Source organism: Haliotis asinina, chromosome 10 (assembly GCF_037392515.1).
Source record: "Haliotis asinina isolate JCU_RB_2024 chromosome 10, JCU_Hal_asi_v2, whole genome shotgun sequence".
Lineage (NCBI taxonomy): Eukaryota > Metazoa > Mollusca > Gastropoda > Lepetellida > Haliotidae > Haliotis > Haliotis asinina.
The window spans coordinates 13,823,189-13,843,611 of record NC_090289.1 but is presented as its reverse complement, the minus strand read 5'-3'; the positions used below and the strand labels follow the sequence as shown (position 1 = coordinate 13,843,611).

At 37.2% G+C, this 20,423-nt stretch overlaps 1 protein-coding gene across 4 annotated transcripts in view; it reads right to left on the bottom strand.

Moving 5' to 3' along the window:
• The window catches only part of LOC137299153 (voltage-dependent L-type calcium channel subunit beta-1-like), a 62,047-nt gene extending 42,028 nt beyond the window's left edge, over positions 1–20,019 (bottom strand). The window contains exons 1-2 of one of the 4 annotated variants that reach the window (XM_067831703.1): positions 19,669–20,019; positions 19,200–19,274 (exon numbers count right to left, since the gene is read on the bottom strand). In XM_067831703.1, the coding sequence (XP_067687804.1) occupies positions 19,200–19,274; positions 19,669–19,731 (138 nt within the window). In that variant the 5' untranslated portion in view covers positions 19,732–20,019. Of the gene's footprint in view, positions 1–260; positions 548–19,199; positions 19,275–19,668 lie in introns of those variants that run through there. The other 3 variants (XM_067831700.1, XM_067831704.1, XM_067831702.1) reach the window with 3 other exon arrangements.
• Between the last annotated feature and the right edge of the window lie 404 nt (positions 20,020–20,423).

Genomic DNA, 20,423 nt, shown 5'->3' with positions numbered 1-20,423 from the left:
CTCTGTAGTTCAGATACAACATAACAGACATCTTGGTTCTCATAATTCTCAATAACCATAATACACTTGCTAAAATATAACTACTATTCATCATATTTCTGACTACTATGGTCAAGACAGCATGGAAACAGTAGATTCTTCACAACATAGATATACATAAACAAAGGAAAAACCTGGTTCTGTGCATCACAGAATCAGATGCAAACATGGTTATTTATTTTTCACAGGAAGGACTAGAGAAATGGAGAAGTGTATACTACCACAAGAGAATCAATGTCGCTTAGGCCAGACAGGATTTTTCTCAGTCGTCCCATCCTCCTAGGTTGGGTATCATGCATTATGTCCGACCCTTTGCCAGACAAGCCATTGTCCTTCTGCTTAGATCTCCGGGACTTCTCTGGCAAAAGTTGGGCCGTAATTGTTGGGTTGAAGGTGATAACAAGCTACACTACAACATTCCTCTCTCCATGGTCGTTTTACATCAATACTATAAGGTGACGATGCCAGCAACAAGCTTGTGTGTTCTGTTCATTGCATTAATAATGATAAGAGCCTACCGGCATCCCATAATAATCAATAGACTTCTCGTAGAATCCCGGTCACCCTGAGAACTGGGAACATGGGGAAATTACATCTACAAAATCAATATCACCCCTGCCAACCCCCTTCCACCATATTGAACTCTAGTCGAGTATTCAACTGGAACAGTCTAAGGTGGCACAAAAGGGGATATTGATAGACTACATGGCATTTTTAGGTATAAAGGTACTAGAAATAACAGATGGCGTTGGGGTTTCACAATATGCTGGAACTTGCCGAATCTTGAGGAATTCTCAGAGGATTCTATAAATACTTCTGGTAAAGTTAAGTGGAACAATTTATTCATGATGTCACTGTCTATGTACACCATAGAATGCTCCAGCCATCTTGTGACGTCATGGAAACAGCAAACTGTGATGTCATGAGCTTCAGCTCAACATTTAAGATGATCTCGTCAACAAGATATATAAATAGGGGGATAGATTGAATTTTATTGTTATTTCTCTCTTATTACCATGAAAATAGAATGTTGTTTCCTGAAATATTCTGAACCACGGCAGCAGTTCTCTAGAAATGCATGAAAACAGGTGACTAAATCTTGCTATAAATTTGATGCATAATTCACTAAAATAATTCCAATATATCATTTCATTTCCAAACATAACCTGACACAAATTATGATTTTTGAAACTACCATCCACGTCACCAACATTAAAATTTCACATGGGAAGAACCAAAATAACAAGCAGAAATAGCATGGTTTCAAATGTAGTTTCGTTCACATCTATATAAAATTGCATACTGAATACAAAGAAATGATTAAATGAACTGTTTTTCCTGCAAGTTAGTTCACACATAACACCGGGCTCTGAATAGTAAAATGGTTAAAGCACTCGTGTTACACTGAAGCTCTTGATCTGACTTATCAAATGATATCACTACCCTGAGGATTCATGAATGAACTGACCAAGGATGGTTGAGGCCTGGTCTTAGTTTAGCAAACATGAGTGGCTGGAATATGATAAAAGAAGTCTGAAATCACACTTAAAGAGTCAGTGAGTTGCATTCAACATTTCAAAAAGTATTTTTACTATTTCAGTCACACTCTAAGTACTTGATGAGGGGAGAGAGACCAGAGCAAAGCAGACTAATTAAGTATGATGAGGATTGACCTAAAGAATTTCAAAATGGAACCAAGACCATAGGTTTCTCTGGGATGCATCTCAGAACAGAAAACTGCAGCACATCAGACAATCTGACCATCCATGCACCCAACTCATTTTTGTTGTAGTTCAGGTACACTTCAGGTACCAAACCTGACCTAAGAACAGTCAGATGTACTTTCATGCTAATCTTTGTCTGCTTAACCCCATACTCAGCAACATTCCAGCTATATGACAGAGTTGCATATAAAGGTTTGGACAAGGCAATCCACTGACTGATATCATGAGCACCATTCCATGCAATTGGGATGTGATGACATGGATCAACCGGGCCAGTGCTCCTGACCATTTGACGTTATCACTTGCCTCATACAAGCAGCATGGGTTGCGGAAGACCAGTTCTAACCAAATCTTCAAAGTTCCCTATCAAAACTGGTCACATTACTACACTAGTTCACCACCATATAAACAGTGCAGCCATAAAAAAGTGTGGTCATACCTGTTGCATAGCAGAGTTCCAGCATGTGCAGGATCTTAATACAAACAGAAAAGCCATGGACATCAAAAACCTCTTGCCTTGAGTTAACATGACACTCCAAGTCTCTGAACTTCATTAGTTATTTGGTCCCACTTCCCACAATTGCCATGTACCAAACTATTTTGGATATCACTGCTAGGGCATGTGTTTCCACTGTCACAAGGTTAGAGAATTCTTTCTCAAAAGATCACATAAACTGTACATATTTTCCTGTTCCTTTTCAATGCAGATCCACATAAAATGGATGTCATGAGAAGCAGAAATCACACAACTCCAAAGTTAAACAAGAACTGATCCAATTTCAGCATTGTATTACCACAATGTTCCCGATCATCTTACACACATTTTCCACTGCTGACATGTTTCTGACAACAAAGAGCCACCTCACCTGGTCAATGACACAAGTAGCTTGGTGACAGTTCAAAATCATGGTCTTACTATATCGGCTCTGATGATGATAGTCCACACATGTACAACATAGTTATGATATAGAATACTAACACACTTGATGGAGGTCTGCTGCCTTTGCTTTTGGAAATCAGTTCCTTGATTTCTTCATTTTAAATTATTCCATGACATAACTCACTTTCACCCCTTGTGCAACCACGCGGGAGCAAGACAGAAGAGTTCTATATTTCTCGGTGTATAAACACAAAGTATCCAACATATTGACAACAATGACATCGTCTCCGGAGGATGAGGTAGCACATACTTCCCATCCATCATAACCTGAGATCAACTTCACAATGAAACAAAATTTCAAGCTTTTCAAGTTTTAGTAGTCTCTGTTCCTGTAACTGCCCACTTGTTGTTATCGGCTGTCCAGAGAACCAGCCAAGCCACTACAACTATACCGAATATGGGCAGGTATGGCCGCCCACACCATTTCAACAACAGTAGAGCATTCCCACACACTTTAACTGCTACTGAGTTCAGACAATATTAAGGTTAGTTACAGATGAACTTGACAAATCAAGTATACCAGCAAGGTTTTCATAGTAGGTAGTAAAACCCAATATTCAGATGATGAGCAAGACATATTTCTTGAACACCAAGTGTTACAACAAAGTAGGAATGTCCATGACAAATACTCAATGCCAATATTACGAACTTTGATTTATCTGTGACATACCAGAGATTATCTAGAAGCCCTCACAAAGCAATACAGTAATCAAGACTTTGAAAAATCCTTATTTTCTCAAATGCTGACGTATTTGGGGCTGTTTCACGTCCAGTGCAATCCAGTCATGTAAAACATGATATCCTGTTATCTGCATCACCGGGATCAAACACTGTCTGTTGGGAACAGCTTCTTGGAATGTGTACTCATGCAACCCCCAAGACAATATCCATGTTAGACAAGCTAGGTCATTCTCCAATCAGAATTCACTTGGTACATTTAACATTCATTCACTCTATAACCTTAACACAAGCAATCATAAAACCTATAGTATAAACTTACATAACCTTAACAAGTGTCAAATCTATCAATTCCTTCTTAATTGTAAAAAAATTCTTGTAACAACTGCTTACAAATATATTTCCTTAAAAACTGAAAGTGTCATTTCAGGGTTTCATGGCAAGTGCAAAACTAGAGGTTGGGGGAACTCACAATCACTAATGCCTTGTTCACATTTGTCCCCAATAGGGCTACAACTGTTCCATTTTCACGCAGTCGTACTATGTCGTCCATACAATCATCGCACGATTCTATAGGTGCCATAGCATCTACAACAGCAAGGTTTCACAAATTTGAAGTTTGATATCCTGTAGCACACAGGCGGCCATGCACAGATATTGCATTGGCATTGCATTGTCAGCTCCCTATCAAAGGGGTACAAAGGCCTTGGTCTTACTTGCATACTAACATAGACTCAACAAACTAAGCTCACATTTTTCAAGTAGGCACTGGACTGGAATGCCTGAATGATACACCTTGAACATTTGGCCAAATGGCATAGTTCCTATAGCCTGTATGTGAACATACAGAATTTGTAGCAGTCTTTATTAAACAACACTTTTTTTTCTACTTCCTTATAGTAATTTGAACGTACTTCTTCTTTAGCTTATATAAATTATACATAAACTGGACAAAACTAGTTAGGGATATATCTAAATCTTGATATTTTGAATAATGATGTAGTTATTCATTGACATACTGATAAAATATAAATCATAAAAATACCAATATCCCAAGCTTATTGAATGTAATCCTTTCTGAAAAAACAAACAAAACAAACTCAACAACCTTGCATCTGCTGAGCAGTGTTGAATAATGTATGTGGGCTTTCTTTGAAAAATTGATACATATTCTGGAGGTAAAGTCATGTGCCATCCCTTATTATAAACCCTTCATCACTTTTCCTTTGATACAAATATTCAAGAAGAAAACTGTGTGTTTTATAATATGAAACTACAGTAACAGTACATATGATCCCAGGGAACGTTCAGTGTGTAGTGAGTGAGTGAGTAAGTTAAGTCTTACACTGCTTTCAGCAATATTCCAGCAACATCATGGCACGGACACCAGAAATGGTGCTTCTTACTTTGCATGCATGTGGGGAACTGAACCCAGGTCTTCAGTGTGATGAGTGAACACTTTTATCACTAAACTACCTCATAGCCCCCAAGAGGGGTGAACATGCTCACGTTTATATAGATCCCAATACTCCTGTGTGTCTAACAGCATGGAGAAAAATAATTAAGGATATTACCTAACAAGTTATGTATGGTCCTAGGCACCGGCACTAGCTGCTACCCATGCTGGGGTACTATGTGTCATTTAGGATAATTCTCAAATGTATCAAAACTTCTACATTAAGTCATGTGTCGAGCCAGCAAAACAACCACTAAACTTGGTTTATGGGTGTAGGAATGTATAACATAAAGGATTTTTTTCTCAAACAAAAGGAAATATTTCATTGTGAGGCAAGATCACCAGCTCTACAGAGGCTCAGACAAGTTGCCTATCTGGGTAAAATATGCATAGAAAATTTTGAGAGCTGAACCCTCCAGAGGCTCAGATAAGCTGCCTATAAAGGTAAAATATGCAGAGAAAACTTCCAATTATGCATTGAAAAACCCCCCAAAAAACTGATGCAAGCCAATTACCCATTTCAAATGTTAGATATGATTAAACTTTAAACTTCAAAACGTATGCACACTGAATATATTTATAAAAATCACTTGCATAATGAGTAAGACATCAATTGTTAAAGATTTGTACTGATAGTACACAGGATGACTGATTTTATATTAAATTTTTTTCCATTATACTCATGCTGTTTTTTTATCAGGTATGATAAGGGAGTACATAACTGTTTACTAAACTTACTCAATGACATATTCTTAGGTGATCAAAATCACTGAAATACCCTCATTTGAAAGCAGCAAGTAAAGGAAAATGAAATACCCACTCAACATTCACAATGTCCACTCCAACACAATACAGTCGGTACAGTACTGACTTGAGCTAAATCTATCTGGAGCTGTGGTCCTATAATCCAGGCTAGGAACTCAGGTAATTGTCTTCACTCATTGTATCCATGTTGGGAATTGAACCATTGTCTTTTGCATGATTTTAAGTGAACACTCTAACCACTAGCCTACACTAAGATAATGCCAGTTGCTGCCTGCTTGTGGGATAATTTGCCATATTTAATGACAATGAAAACTAGCAAACTGTTTACTCAAATAACAGTTCGAGACAGTATCTTCGAATCACTGCATAAAAATTTCACATTTGTTGCCTATTTTTCAACTGAATTGCCTTAGAACTGTTTGTGCCGCAGATTGCTATAACTGTTGTTTTCAAATAGAACAAGCATTGTCACCAAGGTGACATAATCCCCAACCACATACTATCAAATCAAACTTAAAAGGAAATTGAAGGTCGTAGTTTAAGATGAAGTAAACTGTCAACAAAAACATTACTCTCAAACTTCCTTGAGATCTTGCACTGTAGTTGTTCAAACACAAAATTATTTTGAAGAGTCATATAGACCTTGACCAGTCTATGAAACTCCTAAAAATACACAGAAAACCTAAAAATGTTCCTGGCCCCACTAACATGTAACAGCCCTGTATGAAAAAAGAGAAACTGATATAAGATGTTACAATAATGTAATTAATGAATTGATGTGTGATTGTGACAGACTATCAGAAAAGACCATCACTGTTCCTTGGCTGAAAGCATTCTCCAGACCAATCACATTTAGTTTAGATAAATGTGTAGGCTGATCTGTGGAATTTATGGTTTGATTGATCATGAACCATACAGACATTGTCTAGCTTCAACAATTGTAAACTATTTTCGAAATATTTCCCGTAGTTTCTGACACTGTCAAATGTATACCCTTAAGAAATGTATCAGCCCACAAGGCATGCTGTGAATTAAAGTTGTAAGCCCACTATGTAAATATCAATCAGCAGGCCACCGGGCAGATGCTACTTCATACACTACCTTGACATGAATGTCGAGGTGTATGAAATATGGACAAAATAGTAATAAAGGAATTAACTGTAAAAGAACATTCAACATAAGGCTTGAAAGTCTATGTTCGATCATATAAATTTGTGAGTGAAAATAAGATTAAAGGCCAACAAAATCGACTGGTCCCTGTGCCTTCCCCTGATAAAGCTTGGTGTTGAATATGAAGAAAATCTAGTGAACAGCTCTTGAGGTATCTCAGTGACCTCAAAATGAAGGTCAAGGTCATCAAACCTGACTGGGACCTTTCTTATACTGAGATGAACCAGTCTAAGAAAACTTATCCTCAGTACTTTTCGTTACACTCTACTACTGAGTTTAACAAAACCTTATGAGAGGTTGCATCAGGTAATCTTTGAGATTGACCAATCAGAACACAGCTTACCAAATCGCAAAAGTGGACATTCGCACATACCTTTTGAACTTTTTATCTCAAAAAGGTTCGTACCCGAACGATTCCAAATGCTAATTAGCGTACACTCACTCCTGGGTGATGCACACAGCATACGTACAACCATGACAACGGTGAGTAAATTGTCGCTGAAATTAGTGCCTTTAACAATATTCAAGGATGTTATCTTGCGGAAACATTAGTTAATTGTAACCATGTCAACAGAAACCCCAAAGCATATATACTGCAGGTGAAATAATTGTGTTATATGCAGATTTTTGTTTGTGTAGAGATCTGTGTCAGTGACCTGAATATTTTGAAAGTCCATCTGATCCCTAAAGAGTAGCCATTGTCTGATTGGTTAAATCTATTTAACCGTCTCGTGTTTGATTGGACGGTCATTGGTCGCTCAAAGGTTACCTGACGCGACCTTCTCCTAGGTTTTGTTAGGCTCAGTGGTGGAGTGTAATGAAATACACTGAGACTAAGTTTACTTAGACTGTGAGATGAACCTACGTACCAAACCTAGGTACCAAATATGAAAATAAATCTAGTCAGTGGTTCTTAAGATATTCTAATTAGTATGCACATACAAACAGACTGAGCCTAATACTATATCCTCCGCTTTGCACTAAACTCACAACTGGGGATAAAAATATGTGTGACAAGTGTTTGCCACAAATATGGCAATGTCCCCTGCCGCTAAAGAACAATGAAACATTGATAATATTGACCTTGAAAATAAGGTCAGGGTCACCAAAAACTGTGCGTAATACCCCAGAGTAGCTGTCATCAATTTTGAAAATGTTGGGTACAATATTTCATAAGACATCGTGTTAACAAGAATCTGAAAAGTAGCCAAAGTGTCCTTGTGACCTTGAAAATAAGGTCAAGGATGACAAGGATACCATTATCCAATGTTTCTCCAAGCTGACATTCTAGAATATTAACAAAATCGCTATTTTCAGCAACTGCAATACTCACTGTTGACACTATTCTAGCGTGTTCCTTCCATGTGCATCACCCAGAAGAGATAGTATGGCAAATCCCATTCGGAATCATTCAGATAGAAACCTTTTCAAGGTATAAGTTCAAAAGGTATGTGCGAATGTCCACTATCACGATTTGGTAACTCGTATTTGCCGATGTCCACTATCATGATTTGGTAACTCGTATTTGCGAATGTCCACTATCACGATTTGGTAACTCGTATTTGCGAATGTCCACTATCACGATTTGGTAACTCGTATTTGCAGATGTCCACTATCACGATTTCGTAACTGGTATTTGCCGATGTCCACTATCATGATTTGGTAAGCCGTAAGGGCGGATGTCCACTATCATGATTTGGTAAGCAGTGTACTGCCTCCACAATCTCACAGGTTACCTGACTTTCCTTGGGTTTGCTAGACTCAGTAGAGGAGTGTAATGAATGAAACTGAGACTAAGTTCACTTAGACTGAGGTATTAAGGGTAATTTTTTCACTATAGTACATCTGTTGCATATATATGACATACAAATACTGTTAGAAAATGTTTCCAGAGCCACTGTCAAAACAAAAGTTGTCAAAAAACAGTAACATTTTTAAAGGTAGGCTATTGAACATTAAAATGTGACCGATTTGAACATGAGTATGACTGTTTATTCTTTACACCTAGAAATATCACAAATGAAAACCAGGAAGTGCTATTATGAACTTTTGGCTTGTCTAGCATTGATTATCATTTTAATATTTAATATATTTACACAATGTAGACCTTATGAATTAAGCGAAACTCTGCCTTACAGAGTCTGCACTGACAAGTCCAAGCAGTTATGGTCACATGTACATGTCTTCTCATTAGATTGTTATGCATCATTTAAATGATTTGTCTTTTTTCAGTAATACACAGACACTGATCACATATATAAGTCAAACTGAAAACTACTGAATTTGTTGATTGTCTGGGTTTGTCACTGAACTTGAGATGGCAGTGACGAATGTACCAACTGAATACTTTTTGTGTCTCCACCAGTGCCAGTCCATGAATTTAGATTTTGGCTCAAGAAACATGTCACCATAACCTGGAACTATCTATTAGTAGAGAAACAAAACTGGGTCATTAGCAAGGGGAACTGAAATAACCTCCTTTCAAAAATCCAATGAAGAGTACCTACAAGGGATTACCATTTGAGTTGAAGCCTCTTTATGTTCTGATATGACCGTCTTGTTTCGTCTTTACACAACAAAGACACAAATTTAATCAAGGTGTATCCCCGTTTAGAAACACTTCAGGATACAAAATTCTTTGAGCTGATCGACAAAATAAAACAAAAAGGGCAGATACATCTTTTATTTTCCATTTCAGTGAAAAATTATTTACAAATAAATGATTATTTAAAATTGGATGGCAGTGTTGACAAAATGCAATACACCTACGGTTGTTATGAATGAAATATATATTCTTGAAATTTCATAATGTACATTAAGTCCTGTAATCCCTTAACCACAAGTTTTGTTCATGAATGCTGGTATGAGAATGTATCTCAATGTTTAGAAACACACTGATGGTTAATTTAACAGTTGCAGACAAGGTTCATAATCATCAGGTTCTCATCATGTTAATATATATTACAGAAAGATGCATGATAGGATCACACACACAAATTTACTTTCACAGGTCCAGGTATTTCCAAGAAAATGAAGAAAGGATATGTCATAACATAAAATCAGACCTACTTATGTAACCTTTCTTGAAGACATGAACAAGGAGACTTTGAAAGCCCTTCAAACAACACAATAAAAGCCTGTTTGTCTTGTCAATACACCCTTTACACTGACTTCTAGATACTTCCATAAGGCTAGCATATGTGTTGAAGCAAATATCCATGCAATGGATTTCTTGGCACATCTGGCTATGCACCTCTCTCAAACGTTCTCCACATCCGTATGTTGATCACAGCATCCGAGTGCCAGGGGTTGCCATGTCATGCTCCAGCATATACATATGTATGAGACAGGACCCATTGTCATATATTGTTTCACCATGATTGAGAAGCAAGTGTATACTCATTACTGCCAAGAACAAGGATTACTGAGGTTGAAGAGAATAAACCCCAAGCAGTTTGATTCTGGTGGGTTTCAACTTGTCTGATGGTCAAATGCAACCATCATTACTGAAACATATTTAACATTACTAAATTAAAGAAAGTTTCTCCTGGAAGACCAGAGTGTTACACGATGTACAAATGTGCATCCAGTACACACAAATGTAGAGAATGGAAGCAGCAAAACAAAAAATTCATGGAGTATTTAGGGAGGTACCATAATATTCACTCTACCCACAACACATCTATGATAAGTATATGTTTTCCTCTTTCAATTTGAGTTTTCACAAAAGTTTTGACTAGGTGATGTAGGATTCCAATAAATTACGGTTTCAAGCGAAGCACAAATGTGCATCCAGTACACACAAATGCAGAGAATGGATGCAGCCAAATACATTTACGCAGTCCAGGACTCACAAAATTATTCATTGTACCCACAACACATTTATGACTTTACTAAGTGTTTGGTTGTTTCTTTCAGGGCAATTACATGCATCATTTCATTCGTCAGTCCATATGACTGAAGGATTTATTCCAGGCTCTAAGGCATTATCAAAACAGTTACATTTGACAAATATGTGCCCAAGAAACATTTAATTATTTTTATGTAGTCATACAGGACCTGCACATTGCCTGGAAGCACACCTGAAACTAACAATTGTGTATCCCTGGGACCCCACTGTTTGTGAGTCCACATAAAACAGTCATCAAAGTCCCATATTTTTATGCAGTCTTACACGACCTGCACATTGCCAGGAAGCACACAACTGAAACTAATAATTGTGGATCCCTGGGACCCCACTGTTTGTGAGTCCACATAAAACAGTCATCATAATCTCAAACAAAGAGCAAGCAGGGTTTTACACTTATGTTAGTTTCTGAATGACTGGCAGGTAAATTCATAAATTGTACAAGGAGTCTGCATCACAACACAACACAACACAACACAATCACCATGGTTTGAAACAGCCCTTACTATCAACAAGTATGGAATGATAAACCAACACAATGCAATACTTAACTCAAAACTTTGAAAGTGAAATGGGATCTTGAGCGTTGTGAGTGCAACAATAAAATTAACTATTTATTTAGCTGATGTTTTCATGCATTTATAATGCCTTACATTAAACACAAAAAGTCTTTGTTTGTTTGTCTACAGCATCAAGTGTGCACCCTCAGCTTCTCAGTGTTTGTCTGCAGGTTCAAGTGTACATTCTTAGTGTTTGTCTGAAGCGCCAAGTGTACACTCTGAGTGTAGGGGGTACACCCTTTGTCTTTGTCTACAGCTTAAAGAGTACACCCTTAGTGTTTGTCTAGTGTCAAGTGTACACCCATAGTGTTTGTCTACAGCTTCATGTCTTCTCCCTGTCTGTTTGTCTTCCGTCTCATGTGTACACCCTTAGTGTTTGTCTGCAGCTTCAAGAGCACACCCTTTGTTTGTCTGCAGCTTTATGTTTACACTCTCTGTGTCTGTCTGCAGCCTTAAGTGTACACCCTTTGTCTTTGTCTGCAACCATTGCTGCATATGTGTTTGCTCCTTGTGTGAAACATATTACGCTTTTGTCTGAATCTTTTGTAGCTGGATGTTTGTTTGGGAGTACTTTTAGTGTTGTCTTCAGCCATTGTTACACATTAATTTGTAGCTTTTGGTGCATATGTGTTTATCTGCAGCTGTTAATGTACATTTGTTTCCAGCTTTGAATGTAATGTGCATATACACAGCTTTGTAGCTTTGATTGCACAAACAGCTTCTTAAATATAGAGCTTTACTAACATTTCATTCCAAGACGATACTGAATGTCTTGTAACCTGAAATTTACTGATCCTGTTTGTGATGAAACATAGATAACCACAACAAATGTAAAACATACATTGGAAATGTGTAATTCCATTTTAGAAATTTACATGACATTCACTGCAGAATATGAGCAAATGGTCAGCCTCTGGTTAAGTCTAGAAATCCTTGCCTGCATCAGCTGTGGTTCTCTCAATTTAAAACATCTTCTATATATTTTTCTAACATGTTAACTAAAGGGTTTCCGCTTTAACATGTTTAATATTTGTTCAAGGTAACATCTAAAATAAGACAATTTCTTTCAATATTCTCAACATGGAATGGAATAATTTCTTCACCTAACTATCCCACAATATAATACAAATTCTTTTACCCCAAGGCTCAAGCCACAGTATTCAAAGAGGGTCTTGGGGATGAATATCGCGTAATTAATTTCCCGAAAGAGTATCAGTGTATATATCCTCCTTTATCCAGTCTTCCCTGACCTGCCTACACTCGGGCAGCTTGTACATGCAGCTCAGCACAAATCCAACATTGTCGACATTTCCACTGTGCTTCTGGGCTCACAAATATTGATTTTCTCCACTCTGTTTTGGCTAACATGGTCAAGCCAAGGGAGGCAACTCCAACTAACACAGCCTTGAAAATTGCACAATTTGTAGCCATACAAGGAGTATAAATTCATAAATGCTGAATACATTTGACAAGTTGATACTGATTAGTGAAGAAGATTTTGCCATAAAATGCAAACCCTATTACATGATGTTTTACATCATTGCAAACCAGAAAAAAACTGCCATAGAAAACATTGAAAACACACTGGGCACGCATGCATAATGTAGTCAAACAAAGCACAGTGAATGACACAAATAATCTGCAACACAGATAAATGTTGATAGTGTCCAGCATCTTTCAGTTTTGTTGAAAATTACAGCAAAATGCATGGCATCAACGACTCTTGTGCTTGCTAAATACCTATCATGATTGAAAAGCAAATACGTAAAATCAAAATAACTTCTCATTTTCAACACAGAGACAGAAGTGATTTTGTGTCTCAGGGCACTGATGATAAATAGCTTTGTAACCCTTTGGAAATAATGCAAGTTTCTGCTTACACCACTTTTAGAAATATGCCAGCAAAATCAGGGAGAAAATCCAAACTGATGCAGGTCCGAGATATTTACCATGTTTGGTGAAACCTTTGAGCATGGTTATGGTGCTAACAAACTGAGGGTGAGAGAAGTGAGTATGGCCTTCTGTCAATATCACGGCAGGGGGACAGCAGAAATGTGTTTCTCACACTGTACCCACTGTGGGGAATCAAATCTGACTGGCATGACAAGGGACGCTTGAACCACTAGGCTACACCACCAACCCTCTGGAAATAGTGTGTGCCAAAAGAAAGTTTATTATCACAAAACTTAGTGTCAGTCACTTCACTTTAGATAATAAGTGTTTGTAATTACTAATTTGGAATGCTCATTCACAAAGATTTTCATTAATAAAACCTAAATGTATTTGTGAATCACATCAGGCTGCTCACTAATTGTGTTCACCTGCATACCATTTTCCTTCCATCATTTATTAACTACAGGTTTCTTTACATTTCCTGGCTTCAGAATCCAGGTTTTTCATATCACCTTTATATAATAACAACAATCTTATTCTTGACTTGCCATTTTGACAATAGGGATATACAATGTATTATATCTTCTTAATCACATTTTTCAGTATCTGCTGCTGTATGTATTAGATTAAATGCACAAATGTTTTCATATTCACAAAAACAGACTATATCATTCGTCAACCAGCTTGTCTATAAAAATATCCAAAATGTGTGTTGTAAAAAGCATCTGATCAGAAACTTACGAAACTTACATGGATTGTAACAAGAATCTGATACCTGGGACTGCAGAAAGGAACAACTGAGTATTCTGATACATTGTGTGTCCTTGATAAGTAGATGAACACCCAACTAACTCAGTCCTAATGACAAAACACACAAATTGTCTCTAAAAACAGAAATGATGAAAGGAATGCATGTTATCACTCTCCTGCATACTGTCATTTCCCATGGCTGGCGCATAAAATAGTTCTACTGTATAAATTCTCATACAGTCTGTGCCAAAACCATTTTGAGTCTCAAACTTCTCTTTAACTTGCCATTATGTTGCCAGTATGTGTGGTTTTAAGCCACTTTTGGCAATATTCCAGCAATATTACGAAGGGGGACACCAAAAATGGGCATCACCCACTGTACCCATACATAGGAAATTGAACCTGGGTCTTCAGCATGATAACCCAACGCTTCAACCTCCAGGCAACCCCATCCCTCATATCATTTTCAGAAGACCTAAGCATAAATGTTTAAATTTTTCTGACAAAGGCTTCTGGACTGAAGGACATTTTACAGGACTCTTCCTTTGAACTAGCACCTTATTTACAGACTTCTTCCATGCATTTCAGTTTTTGTGTTTGGATGTGCAAATATACATAACTACACATTTCCATTATCACAGACACATCATAATTCTTTGGCAGGCCTGTCACTTTATCTGTAGCCTTCACCCTGTTTTTTCACAAATGTATACATTAGACTTTTGTTTGATTCTTCTCATTCAACTATCAAACCAGTTTTCCTAATAAAGGAACATTTTTCCCCCCAGAATAATTGATTTGTTATAGCTTAACACAATCATGTATGGTCCCTGATCAAGCCCCAGTAAAGTTTCATACCTGACATCTGTATGGCCTGTGCATTGTAATGGCAGCTGAGCACTGTCATGGGATGCAGACTGACTCTGCTGGGAATACTCCCCTCAGTAAACAGCCATCAATCCCATTGTTATGCCACAGCTTTACAGAAATGTGCAAAACAACTGCCCAAAGCCTGTTGCATAATGTGCCTCAATCTGCATGTTCCCATCAGACCTGTTTATTAGTCAGTACATTCTCAGCTTCAGCCATGATGTTGTCAAATGCACAGAACTAACATCCCACTGAAATACCCAAACAACAGTTATTATTCAAAACCACCACATCATGAATCACTATTTTTGGGTCAGAAAAAGCAGGATCTGGTATCTAGAAAGAAGAACAAATATATACTTCATACACATAACATGCTGTTAAAAGTTGTGGGTAGTTAAACGCTACAAGAGAAGCTAAATGATATTTAAAGTTGGCCAAACCCAAAACTGATGTCACAAGTTTACTAGCAATACCTGAAATCTTAACTATTTGGGAGCAGTGGGGTACCCTAGAGGTTAAATGTTTCCTAATTGCATGAAAGACATGTAATTCGATTATACACATGGGTAAAATGTGTAAGGCCCATTTCTGGTGTTCCCTGCTGTGATATTGCCAAAACATTGCTAAAAGTGCTGTAAAACCATACATACTCACATAATCATTTGTCATGTGATGCAAGGGTGTTTGTTTGATGAAATGTTCTGCACGGATGACAGATGGCCTTGACAGAGAGCTATGGAGTCTAGCTACATGCCTCATTATCCAATATCTTAATGACTGTTAACAAGTTGTGGGTAATAAGTAGGTCAAACACACTGGAATGACAGCCAGGGCTGAATGTCACTATGGTAATAAGTGCACACTGAGGCTAATGGTTCCAGTCTGTTACTGAACAGTAATAAATAGCAAAGAACTTCAAATTGGAAAATAATTGATTTGAATCTCAAATAGCATTTCAGTTATATCAAAGTGTGACTGTTTAAGGCATTTAACATATTCGGTACGGAATGACACATTTTAACTCCAAATCAAGGCATTATGTCTCAGATTTAAATGTGGTATCACAGAACTACAATCAAAGCAGATTGTAATGCCCTAGATAACTTCTAGGTTGCATTCAGCTACAAGCACCATTACAACCACTTGAGTAGAAATATCACCCAACATTTATCTCCACAACCACAAAGCACCTTCACAAACAGGTCTTTGAACATTCAATATCTCTGTAGTTACTATGATGTTTCAAACCACAGAACGCTGTGTCATGTGTAATCTGCCCTGCATTCTTAGTCTTCACATCAAACTGAGGGTACTCCAAGGTTATGTGTCCATGTTTTAAAGCATTGAATCATTAATTCATGTTATACTGGCAGCTCTGTCCATACATTCATGAGACCAGTGTGCAACCAAGTTCTTCAGTGCACCATGTGTTTCATCTGATAAAGCAAGTGGTGCATGTTAAACTGAGGCCTTTAAACCAAGTCTCTGCTCTCCTATAGTAAAACAGTTGTAGTAAAACACAATGTAATGTCAACAGTAACAGTAATACACAAGGTCTTACACAAGAACTCATGATAAGAGGCCACAGTTCAATGCATAATGGGTAATAAGAGATCCAACATAAGTATCAATAAAGCAGTACAACGTCTAAATGTAAAGTATAATTTTCTATGCATATACAACTACATTAGAACTCACCAGTAACAGCTACAAAGTTTAAAGTCCTGAGAATCTTCCATCATATATATTACATATACTATCCAGTGGGACAATAAAACATCATACATATCATATACCGTTTGACGTAATTCTCCCAGAGAAATTGTTCATCATCGAAATTGTTTTGAGGCCTGATACAAGGTTCGCAAAAGAATATATTCACTCTGGTAATGTGATACATGTGATACCTGACCAGACAATCCTGTGACTGGCATCATGAATTTTGGTCAGTGCAAGTATTTGGGATGTGACGACATGCATCAACCATGTAAGTGAATCTGACCACTTGATACCCAACGTTCACGGGTTGCTGAAACCAAAGTTTATCCCGATGTTCACAGGTAGGTTTGTTATAAAACAATTGAGGAAAATAACTGAAACTAATCCACATTTATCCTACATGTGTCTGCCTTAAAATATCCCATCTTCAGTCACGGAAATTTAGAAACAAATGATTCCTGCAAAAAGAATATCAACTTTTGAAATAACAGCACTGTGTCAGGATAGAAATAGTATTCCATCTCTCTTCACCAGGGGCGGTGGACTAGCCTAGTGGTTAAAGCGTTTGCTTGTTATGCCGAGGACCCTGGCTCCATTCCCCATATGGGTACAATTCTGGTGTCTCCTGCCATAATGTTGCTGGAATATTGCTGAAAGCACTCACTCACTCACTCACTCCATTCACCAAACATACCATAAAATTCAGTCAGACCATAAATACTGTTCCTATTGATCTTTCATGTAAAATTTGGTTGACATTTTGCATTTTTTTTCTCCATTTCTGTTAGCGGCACTTTTTATTCATACTGCTATAGCAATAAATGTTTTTTTCTTATGTGTTTTCAACTCATAAAATTACATATTGACAAACTTCATCGAGAACAAATTCTTCTATTTTATCAGTATGAGGTTTCAATCCAGATTCCTGTACTGTTGCCAAGCAGTCCAAAAAGTTTGTTCATATTGTACTTCCCAATTACTAAAAATGTCTCCTTCCTAATACTAGTTTCATTTAGTTCAATCACAAACCTTGGCTACAACAATTAGGAAAAATATAGGAAAAGAAAAAAATCAACCTACATTTCCACTACTATTTTTGACGATACTACCATATTTTGCACAGACAAGAATGAAAGACAAGAATCAGCTTCTATGTATGGTTAGAGGGAAACAGTATTGTGCAAAAATCTGTATTCATGATTTCAGTCTGAAACTTAGATTTAATAAACTGTACCTACCTCACTGAAATTCAGTTGGGTATTTCGCTTCTTTCCAATTATCATAAAAACATAATAAAGTTTAAATGTTGGTTTGCGTTATTGTTATTTAAATTTCATCTTGTGATATGGGGAGCAATAAAAAAGACCTAAAGTTGCCATGTTCATGTGTTGAAATAAACCCTCTCAATAACTAGCCGCCGGTAGCCAAACTAAGATTTCATATTTTTTGTGTGTACACATGTAGGATCAAATTCACTGAGTATTTACAAAAATTCAAGTGTGCTTGTACACAACAGACTTAATAGGAATTTATTTTTCACATAACTGTTTGCATAACTTATGTTGATACGCAGCTTATCTGTACCTCTGCATTTTCCCTTGCAACTTTAAATTAAATTTAGACTCATATTGTATGTATTATGAGCATGATGTTTATTGGCTATTATAGAAATATTCTTTCCAAAAATGGGAATGGTGGCAAGTAAAAGATGTTTTCAACAATTTTGAATAGATCCAACTCAAACAAGAAACCTAGTTCACAAACGTCAATTTGAGTTGTGCATTTGAAAGGTTTAGCAGATGTTTACTCATTATCTGCAAGCACTAACTATAAAACTATTTTCACAAAGGATTTGGGGGGATATAAAAAATGGTACTTAGAAGACAAAGTATTATCTATGTAAACCTAGATGTCAAGCAAGTATATCATAATTATGTATGGGTAAACTATTGGAATATGTACTAGTATGATATAAATGTTTCTACACAGATATGTTACTTGATTTGGGAACAGTGTATTACTAAATGAAATGTCTGATCACTGCCATTAGTGTGTGCTGTATGACAATTTTCTAAGAAGTTCTACAAACAGTAATTCTGGAATATTTACCATTAAGATTGGGCATCATTATGATGTCATGAACAGTTTGTACAACATTGTACACACGTAATATAAATACACCCAATACCTTAACTGTTTTTATTTAATATACAATTTAAAGCCTTTCAAATATTAAGTAACAAGCTAAACCTATTTTAAATGAACATGTCAATAATTGTTGAAGCAATTAAATAAGTGATGGGAAATCATCTCAACATTCAGTTATTTTGAACACAAACAAATTGTTACAAGCGAACGTTTACGTTTCAATGTTGAGAAATAAAACGTTTCTTGTTGTGTTAGCTGTCCGCCTGGGCATTAATGATACATCATAATTTGAGAAAACATTAAATGGCATTTTGTCAAGACAGTTAGCGAAAAATATTTATTTTCGTCATGCATATCCACAGCTGAAAAGGTTGGGCAATTTCCACTGCAGTGTCAAATTGGCGTGCACATCTGGCGGTGATGCCGTTACACAGATGGAATCACAGAGTAAGGGATGGAATAGCGTATCCCGCTCCCGAAATAGACCTATACCGAGAGACGAACACGAACAGAGCCGCCATTTTGGATGCTCCGCTCACCGGAAACGGTCGCACTGTCAAAACATCATTGAACCTACCTGTCTGATAAAGCTGTTAGAACTATCCGAAAAACTGCCATCAGAACGTTTTCCTTTGCGTTTCGCTCCTTTGCCCTATAAACAACAACAAGATATGCCTGGAATGCCACTGGCTTCGTCCCATAATGAATTCGGATCACTTTGGTATGTTTACCAAAATAGAATCCTTTACTTCCATAAGAAAATGTCAAAAAGCCACTGAGAATGTGGGCCAATCTGCTGAATCAAAATATTCTACAGCAAAATGGTTAAATATATACTATATTACAAGAATAAGCCAATATCGTAAACAAACTATTTCAGGAATTTGGTTATCTGTCGGTGATATTAAAGAATCCTTTCGCATACACAGCACCAATGTTCTTAAGCATCATTCACTAGAATTTATTACGTGAACAACAGGTAATGTGTATTTAGTGATATAAATGCGAAAAAGTAACATTTGACAAAAAAGATTATGACAACATACTTGCGACACCGGTGGCATTTTAGAGTCTACAAGATCTCGGAATTTCGTGGAAGCAAACGCCATGACACCATCATCCTTGCGTTAGAGAGATATAGTCTGTTGCCGCACGCCATAGGCGCGCAATCGGTGAGCTAGGGGAGCTTAGGTCACCCTCATCTCGTGTTGAAATAAGTATCCGAGCCAAAAATAACGCCAAAATTAAAAGTACGCCTCTCAGATTCTCTTCAAATAAAGCCAGGCACCAGCGGCTAACTGTAGCAGAAGGTTTAGATGTTGACTTCCCTCCGAGGCTGGGACGGGAAAAGCAGCATCACTGTGAATGCATCTATGTCATACCACCACTATCAACTTATTTTTAACTTAGAGATTGTGCTTTTATTGTATGTGAACACATCTGATGTGCTTTCAACAAAATAGACGCTTTAACGTATAAATCAAACCGTATTGAAGAATATCGGATTTGACTTATTATACCCCCTTCGGAGAACAAATGGCGTAAACGCAAATGGCGACAGAAGGCATTTGTTACGCGTTATTTCATTGGTCGCGTAAATGTCATCACCTGCTAAAGCATGCACTGGCATCTTTACAGGCAAAACAGAAGGCGAAACTGGCACCGACTCTAAAATGAGGGATCGTGCCAGTCATTTACCACAAGACACTGATCCAGCCCCATGACACATATCCGTACTGTAATAAACAAACTGATGTGGGCTCGAAGCGCCCTTAATCCTCGATATAACGCACATTGGTGG